This window comes from Argentina silus, assembly GCF_951799395.1.
Source record: "Argentina silus genome assembly, chromosome: 11".
Classification (NCBI taxonomy): Eukaryota; Metazoa; Chordata; class Actinopteri; order Argentiniformes; family Argentinidae; genus Argentina; species Argentina silus.
Genome location: NC_139665.1, coordinates 13,477,290 through 13,486,646, shown reverse-complemented (window position 1 = coordinate 13,486,646; position 9,357 = coordinate 13,477,290). Strand labels below are relative to the sequence as shown.

Sequence of the window (9,357 nt, the reverse complement as noted above, 5' to 3'; positions counted from 1 at the left end):
CTAAAGGGATTTGGATTGCATCTTCCCCATCATATGCTTCTTAGAATTCAATTCAGGCTTGAAAATGATGATATAACACTTTGGTACAAATATACATGCCAACAAACCAAAACTGGATGCTAGAATGGCAAATATCTCCACAGCTACAGTGAACTTCCCAGGAGAGCTGACATAAGCTGGGATAAAGGTGATCCAGACTGCACAGAATATGAGCATGCTGAAGGTGATGAATTTGGCTTCATTGAAGTTATCAGGCAGCTTCCGAGCCAGAAAAGCCAGCACAAAACACAAGAGAGCCAGGAGTCCTATATACCCCAACACAGCCCAGAACCCTACAGCTGAGCCCACATCACATTCTAGAATTATCCTCTCCCTATAGTGATTCATATTCTTGTAGGGGAAAGGAGGGGAGATTGTTAACCAAAGCACACAAATCAGGACCTGTATGAGAGTGAAAGCCAGAACACTGAGTCTCTGCTGTAGAGGCCCAAACCATTTCATGACATTACTGCCTGGAAGTGTAGCCCTGAAGGCCATTAACACCACTATTGTTTTCCCCAGAACACAAGAGATGCAGAGGACGAAGATGATCCCAAATGCTGTGTGGCGCAACATACAGGACCACTCAGAGGGCCGGCCAATGAAGGTAAGAGAACACAGAAAACAGAGTTTCAAGGAGAAGAGCAGCAGAAAGCTCAGCTCTGAGTTGTTGGCCCTGACAATGGGGGTCTCTTTGTAAACCAAGAAGATGATTGATATAAGCAGTGACAAAAATACACCAAGACAAGAAAACACTGTTAACAGAGTCCCCATTATTTCTTTAAAAGAGAGGAATTCCACGGGTTTTAAAATACACATGTCTTTATTTTCATTCGACCAGAACTCGGAAGGACACCTCAAACAGTCTGGTGAGTCTGTCAAAGAAAGAAACACACACACATGCACACACACACACGCACACACACACACACACACACACACACACACACACACACACACACACATACACACACACACACACACACACACACACACACACACACACACACACACACACACACACACACACACATACACACACACACACACACACACACACACACACACACACACACACACACACACACACACACACACACACACATACATACATGAGTGCAAGGCACATTCAAAGGCTGTCAAGAATTGATGTTGTCTTTCAATTAACTCGCATAATTACATTGATAAACCAATTAGTGTAGGTATATTGTCTCTAATGAAAGGATATAATTCACAGCCACCTGTTTGGTTGCTTATTTTTCCATCTGCACATTCAATGCAGTCAAAGCAGCAAATCAGCCTCCGTTTGTTGATGGCCCTGCGACTCCCTGGTGGGCAGGACTCTGTGCATACAGACCTCGGCACCTTTCAGAGACAACATTTACAGTCTGAGACCACTGTATAATTTGGAGCTGCAGATGACACACACACGCGCACACACACACACACACACACACACACACACACACACACACACACACACACACACACACACACACACACATACTCTCTCTCAGGCACTCACTCACACACATTGGCCTATCCTCTTTTCGTTCAGTGTCCAAAATGTTAACTTCAAACTTCTACAGAAGTAGGACTATAGACAAAGGGATTAGCATTAGCTTGTATCTCATTAGGCTTATACTTAACATTTCTGTTTGCATCAGTCAAAAGTCTTGTTCATGCATATTTTTATTACCTCACTGTGGTTTCCACCCCAAACTATTTTGATATTCTCCTTTATCTTAAATCTTTGTCCGTCTGGATAGGATGCATCATATCGACCGATATTGACAATTCTGACAGAGCCATCTTCTCTCATCTGCCAGTTCACTAAGTCATACTCAGCCACTGAGTCTCCATTTTCATCAAAGGAAATCTTGTCCCCAGATGACATAGTGAAGTTCACTAACCTCAGGTGTTCTAGCACCTGCAGAAATACAGTTTGCATTATTACAACACATACTAAAACAACGACCAATTATCATTATCATAGCCAAAACATTAACACATGAACCATTTACTGTATATTTCCATGTCATCAATAACAGCGTGTGACTTCTTAGAATAGTATCATGCAAAATCTAAAGTAAGAAATAAAGATGGGCCTAGATTAAAGAATTCCCCCAAATCTCACCTGCCTCGGCTGAACATCAGTCTTGTCAATGCAGCCCTTTCCCGTCGTGGGATTTGAGCCATTTTCACACTGAAGAAGAGCATGAAGGGCATGTGCTACTGAATACGTAGACTTGTACACAGTGTTAACTGTCCTGGACTCTGTCATGTCCGTGTAATCATTGGACACAGTCTTCAGATCCTCTGTGCCATCACACAGTTTAGAGTGGCTAGATGTATTTGACGGAGAGAGGCTGCAGTCAAAGACATCCTCCCAGAACTTCTTAATGTGGACACTCTCTGGTATGTCTGAGGGCCTCAGCCTCAGTAAGAACTCAGCCAGTCCTGGGATAGGCGACCCTGGGATGGCAAACCCCATCGCCCCTTGTAAGATACTCTGTCTCTGAGTAGTTGCCAAGTCAGCTGTCGTGATCCAGGACTCGCTGCCAATCCAATGCTTGCCAGTTATATTCCTCTGCTCCATTGCCTCTAGAAATGCTCTGGCATAGGATGCGGACAAGAACATCAGTACTACTTTAGAGGTGGAGCTTTTTATAGTCTCAGCTATTGTATCTAGCTCAGTAGTATATTTCTTGAGGAAACAGGCATCATATTCAACACAGATTCCAACTTTCTTGCCTTGTTTGATGAAATCCCTGGTTGCCTGTCTTGAGTATGAACCTATACTATGAACAACGCCCACCCAGCGCCAGTCGTAGTGTTCCATGAGCTGAACCAGTGCAATGACCTGGAAGTAGTCACTGGGAACTGTTCTAAAGAACGTGGGATATCGTGTTGTGTCACTCAAACATGCACAAGTGGAAAGGTGGCTGATCTGTAAAAAAAAACAACACAGAAATTACAGGTTTGAAATATTCTTCTTGTAATGCCAAAAATCATAACATTTTTTAAAGTGATACAGTAAGGCATGGACACAGTGCTAACAAGCAGGTGTCTAGGCTACAATCAATTCCCAGGGAGATCTCAATAAATCGGGCAGATTTTATAGAGCTACTATCCACTATCTATTTTACCTGCGCAATGTGTAAGGGACTCAGGACTTTGTTTATGCTTTTGCTGACTCCAGAGGCGGAGTGTCCCAGCAATGCTTGTACTCTGGTGCTGCTGCAGCCCCGCTCTGTCTGCTCCCTTCCATTCACAGCCTCCAAGGCTGCTCTCATGATGTTGTTGCTCCCACAACCCTTGTAGATCCTGTAGCCCAGAGTCACACCTGGAAGAAGCTCAGGGTTTCTGTTGATCTCCTCCACAGTGAAAATCATAGTCCGGGCAAACTTTAACTCCCTGTCATTTCTCCTGAAGCAGAGGCAAAGGCAGTCAGGACAGATGTGGAATTATAGGATTCAATTAATGTTTGTGAATTCAGTTGAGATATAAAATATAAATTGTTAAGCCGGTTGTCAATTGTTGTCAAAAGATTGTTTCACTTACCTCACAAAGTACAAGTGTGTACTGTACAGTTAATCAGACAATCATACATGTAGTATTCATTTACATGCAATCAAAGTACAATTGTTGTGACTTACTTTATGCAGTATTCATATGGCTTTGCCTTGTAGCCAAAATCGTCCCTCTGACATGTTTTTATAAGTGAGAAAACAGCTCCTATGATAAGGTCACCATCTTTAGAAAACTCAGTGAACCCTGTGTCACCTATCAGTTTGCATTCTAGGCTGTCTGATTGTGACTTTGCCAAAAGAGCAAAGAGGATAACTGCAATGAAACTCATGTCAGAATCGGCTCCCTCCTAAGTCACAATTCTGAAAAGGGAGCTGACATTTATAGTTTTTTTTGCAGAGGACACAGTATTGATTATGTTACCAGCCAATGAGAATCAATTACCTGTTCTCCAAGGCATGTGATTTGTTGTTTATGCTTGGTAGTGCTTAGCCAGGAACCTGTCTACAGGTGAAAGCTTTGACTAGCTCAGGTAAGTTGATAATTGTTTTCTTCTTGAAATATTGCTAGATCAAGTGTTAATGCTTCAATTAACTATATCAGTTCTATATTTGGCACAAACCATTTAAACAAATATCAGGTATAAAAACAAGCAAGAATTGGTTTTGTCATATGACAGTGTTTTTGTATGGTATGGGGGCTTGGAAGTGCCTTGGGTGAGGCATGGACATTAGGGATCTAAGACCTTTTGCGCTCTCAGGCCCGACCTGGGCCAAAATGCTAACCCTAACCCTAACCCTAACCCCTAACCCTAACCCTAACCCCTAACCCTAACCCAAGACTTTATTAGTAGCACTACGTATACATGCTTTATGTAGGCAGGGATGAATACATGGGTGCGATGGGGGAAGGGGAGTGGGGGGCTGTGTGTGATCATCACATCTGTGTTGGGAGTACAGTGCCAAAACGTGGCCTGCATTAATCCTGTCTATTGCACATAGGGCCACATTTTGATCACGCAATTTCCATCATTGAGTTTATTACTGATATAAAAGCTATCCATAAGTATCTGTAAAATCATAGTTTACTTTCTATAAACTAATTGTAAATGCTTTGCAAACCCTTTGTAAAGTACACGTGGTATAGTGTTACAGAAATTACTTTACTACCGGAAATACAGTGCAGCGCCCTACCTTTTACAGTACGTGATCTCAAAATATAGTTTTTAATAAGATATGTTTGTGAATGCAATATACAAAATAAAATAGCAATATAACCATTAGTCACATAGGGCCTTGGCCATGTCAGTGGTAAAGATTCTCCAGTATGGGGCGACAAAAGAGCAGTGGAGGATATTTTCAGGCAGGGAGAGATGAGCAGCCAGGAACATAATGAGATCTCTAGGGTAATACCTGTTTTCTATACTCTGTAATGGGTATTGGTCACCCTGTTAAACAAGGATACGTTTGCTTGTTGCTTTAAGGACACATTCCATATCCCTCATGGATTTCTGTCACGTCTGTCCGGTCACATTTAAAGTCAAAATCATAGATTTACATTGGTCACTTGTGGATATGTTTCTCCTGCGTGACATTTTCTAACCATCCCTACCTTTTTGCAGGTGTATTTAGTGTATTTCTGTTATTATTTCAAATGTACCACACCCAAAATATGTCATTTATTGTCCCAATTTCTCTTGGTTGTGCCTATCACACCTCTGTTTCAGTTCAGATTTCCGAATCAACTTCCAAGATTTCAGACCTGACTAGAAAATATTCTTTGTTTATTATTCTTTCAAATTCTTTACAGTGGTGTGCTTGATGGAGATTGCCTGGAGAATGCTGGGTAGGTGGCATTTGTATACAGGATAAAAGTTACTCTTCTATTGTTTCCATTATGATGGACAAGCTAAATGAAGCACACCAGAACAATTTGAAAGAGAGCAAATGTTGTTTTGGCCCAGACATACAAGGTTATGAGATTACCTCATCCATTCAGTGTGTTGCAAAAATGTGTAGGCCTACCAGTGTGTGGTGATTGGGTGTATGAGTCCACGATGGAGTGTATTATCATGTCACATGCCCTCCACAATCATGGACTCGGCTCAAAACAAATGGGAATCAGCGCTATTAGAAATCAGTGCTATTATGAATCACTGCTACTAGGTTGTATGAGGCTTATAACAGTTTAACTGTGTTAATACATTTAATTTCGATATCAATGCCTCATTCATGTTTGTAAGTAAGTGTGTTACTGTATGTTTCATAGCAAATATATTAGGATAGTGTGGATGGTGTACTGAAATGAGTAAGACAGTCACATAGAGAATAGTTTATTATTGCACTCTGATATGTTTACATTTGTTGTCGTTCACAAAAAGAAATGATAGTATTATGTTGAATGTATCTCAATAATCAGAGTATACTTTGTTGGTGCTCTGGAGGTCCAGATCCATGCCACTAATTGCACATGTATGAGAACACTAAACAAAAGGAGCTTACCCTGAATATTAGGTAGCTTATTGGCCAGAGAGACCAGCACAAAGCACAAGAGAGCCAGGAGTCCTATATACCCCAACACAGCCCAGAAGCCTACAGCTACCGAGCCCAGACTACACTCGAGAATCACATTGTCATTGAAGTGCTTCATATTCTTGTAGGGAAAAGGGGGCGAGATTGTTAACCAAAGCACACAAATCAGGACCTGTATGAGAGTGAAAGCCAGAACACTGAGTCTCTGCTGTAGAGGCCCAAACCATTTCATGACATTACTGCCTGGAAGTGTAGCCCTGAAGGCCATTAACACCACTATTGTTTTCCCCAGAACACAAGAGATACAGAGGACGAAGGTGATCCCAAACGCTGTGTGGCGCAGCATACAGGACCACTCAGAGGGCCGGCCAATGACGGATAGAGGTAAGAGAGAACACGATGTCAATGTGAAAAGCACCAGAAAGCTCATTTTGTTGTTCACTCTGGCGACAGGAGTGTCTCTATGAGGTATTGTCACTGTTCTAGTCAAACAGATTCCAAGTAATAACAGAGCTGTTAGCAGCAATCCCTCAACCCAGCCGTAGGAAACCCACTGATGGCTTCTGTCCTCGATCCGACTGTTTTGGATAGGTGGGATATATTTGCTGCCATCTGAAAAAAACAAGATTTACAAGTATAAGGACTGTACAGTACTGTTCATGACCAATACATGGTTATGCTATGATAGTTCATACATTGGAGGCTGATGTTTTAGCAATAATTGCCATATGTAGGTTGTTTCTTTTTTTGTGATGCATCAAACCAAAAACGTTCAAAATGTAAGTTACTTTTTGAAAATAAAATACAAACATGGAATACGTTGGTAATAGAAGTGGGATAGGAGTGTTTGCAAGGTGCTTTAGACATATTTTCAGGATAAAAGGGGCCCTAGGACTAAATGAACAGAACAGGGTTAAACAGACAAAACACTATAGCACTGCCAAGCACTTCATAAATTAGCAAAATATGTTCTGTTAAGTCAGTTAATCCAAGATAAGGTAAAATCATGAGTTTCAGTGGAATATCCATTTAGGTGTATTTTTCCTTACCATTTATATTGAGACGTTCTCTATCAGTCCTCAGCAAAAGGTGAAAACAACATGATACTTTTATTGTTGTTCCCACTGGGCATATTGTTAGACATACCGTCTTCTGTACCTGCCAGTGAAATATTCCAATTACCACATTGAGTTGGAGACACACACACACACACACACACACACACACACACACACACACACACACACACACACACACACACACACACACACACTGTGTAGACACAGACATAGATATTAGATATGCTAGATAAGATAATCTTATTTATATAACAATATATATATTGACAATTTTATTTCAGATAAGCTTAAACACAGCTTTAACATGCACTGTACATAGCAGGTTTAAGATTGCAATCACTAGATTACAAGCAAGCAAGTACCTGGCATGGTTGAAATTCTGCTTTTTTCAGACATGTTTTAGCACCGCTGTGTCTGTGTGCTCTCCGATGTGATAATCTGCACATTTTCTCATAGGGATTGAAACGGGTTTGGCACTCAGGTAAAGGGTAGCAGACCCAATGCAGAACAGCACATGTGCAGGCACTATGGAGACTCCCTGGTGTGTCTGAGGGCCTCAGCCGCAAAAAGTACACAGCCAGGTCAGGGATAGGCGATTCTTGGATAGCAAACTCTCTTGCCCCTTGTAAGATACTCTGCCTTTTAGCTTTGCCCTCCCGTCTGCATGTCTCATCGTGGTAAAGGATATCAACCCTGCTCCAGTGGTCCAGGATCAGAACCACGGCTATGGCCTGGGGGTACAACACATTTCTGGGGTTAGAAGGCTAAATTCTACTAATGATCTATTTCTATAGCTTGACATACCACTGGCTGAGTGCTATTTCTGTCTCTCACCTGCAGTTTGGGTACAGGGCTGCTCACTCCAGAGCCTGGCTCTGTCTCCTCTCCCAGCTCCCTTCCATTCCCAGCCTCCATGGCTGCTCTCATGATGTTGTTGCTCCCACAACCCTTGTAGCCCAGAGTCACATCTTGAAGAAGCCCTGGGTTTCTGTTGATGTCATCCACAGTGAAAATCAGTAGCCAGGCGTATTTTGAGTCCTCGTAGAATGTGCTGAGAAACACACAGACAAACATTCTTCAGTTAAACCCTTGCCCTGCATTCTAATAAAAAAAATTAAAAAACAGCATAGATCTTCCCACATATCATTTGAGAAGGCTAATTAAAAATGTATTCAAACCATAACAAAAACCACATCAGATCAACTGCTCAATATCTTTTTGGTCTGGGTAAATTTATAAAGTTAGCACAGTGAATAAGATATCAAACTATATGTATCACATCATTCCAGTAATATAATGGATAGGATTAGAAAACCTCAGGATTAGACAACCTCAGGATTTTCTCTTGAGGTTGTGTAATTGCCTTTTTAGATGTCCCATGATATGTCACTAGACTCCAATAATGTAATTTCCGTTCCCACTGAGAGAATTAAACAATTAAAACAATTATAAAATCAATGGTAACAAAACAAACAAGTATCATATTTCACTTTGGTTCTTCCAAATCCTGTGTAAAAAAGATAGAAAGAAAGGGATGAAAGAAAGGGATAAAAGAAATGGAAAAAAAAAAGTATAGCACAGTGGCAGCATAAAGACTCCAAGGAAATGTCCCTGAAAGCAAGAAACTATTTTCAGTTTATGCAGAGAAGAAAAGTAATAACAATCTTTGCAAGTAACCAACATTAGACTCAGTTGGCTACTCACCTCTTACATTCCTGTATCAGCCTCATCCTGTACTGACTGAGAGCTCCCCTAAAGGAGCAGTTTAATGACAAACCTCTTCCCTCTCCCCGGTCCAGACAGAGCCATCTGCAGCTGGGTGTCACTGCCCCGGTGAAGAGAGCTAACAAGACGACTGCCACTGGTCTCATCTCAGAGCCTCACCCTAGGCACAGTCACGATCCTGCAGAGGATCCTGGGTTTTATAGCCTCTTGTTTGAGACCCAGGTGGAGGGGGCATTTGATGTGGGACAGACTGACCCACTCTCAAAGGTGCACGTAAACACAATCATTGCGTAAGGCTTTCAGAACAACAACGTGACATCTGCTCGTGTAACAACCATTTGTATGTATTGACTTCAGCAGTTGTTATTCTCAAATGTCATTTAACTGTCCCCTTTCTTACATTATATGCCATCATCTTATGCCAGCTTTAGGATGCAAAGTCAGAGTAAATA

General features: G+C 41.6%; 1 protein-coding gene across 1 annotated transcript; it reads right to left on the bottom strand.

Annotated features, from left to right (window-relative positions):
* LOC310812549 (extracellular calcium-sensing receptor-like) lies at positions 1-9,192 on the bottom strand (the record flags this gene model as incomplete). Its single annotated transcript, XM_083681170.1, has 8 exons — positions 1-914; positions 1,281-1,404; positions 1,739-1,969; positions 2,177-2,989; positions 3,189-3,468; positions 7,754-7,911; positions 8,015-8,231; positions 9,161-9,192. The coding sequence occupies 8 exons, from the start codon at positions 9,190-9,192 to the stop codon at positions 1-3; spliced, it is 2,769 nt and encodes a 922-aa protein (XP_083537296.1).
* Positions 9,193-9,357: the final 165 nt, after the last annotated feature.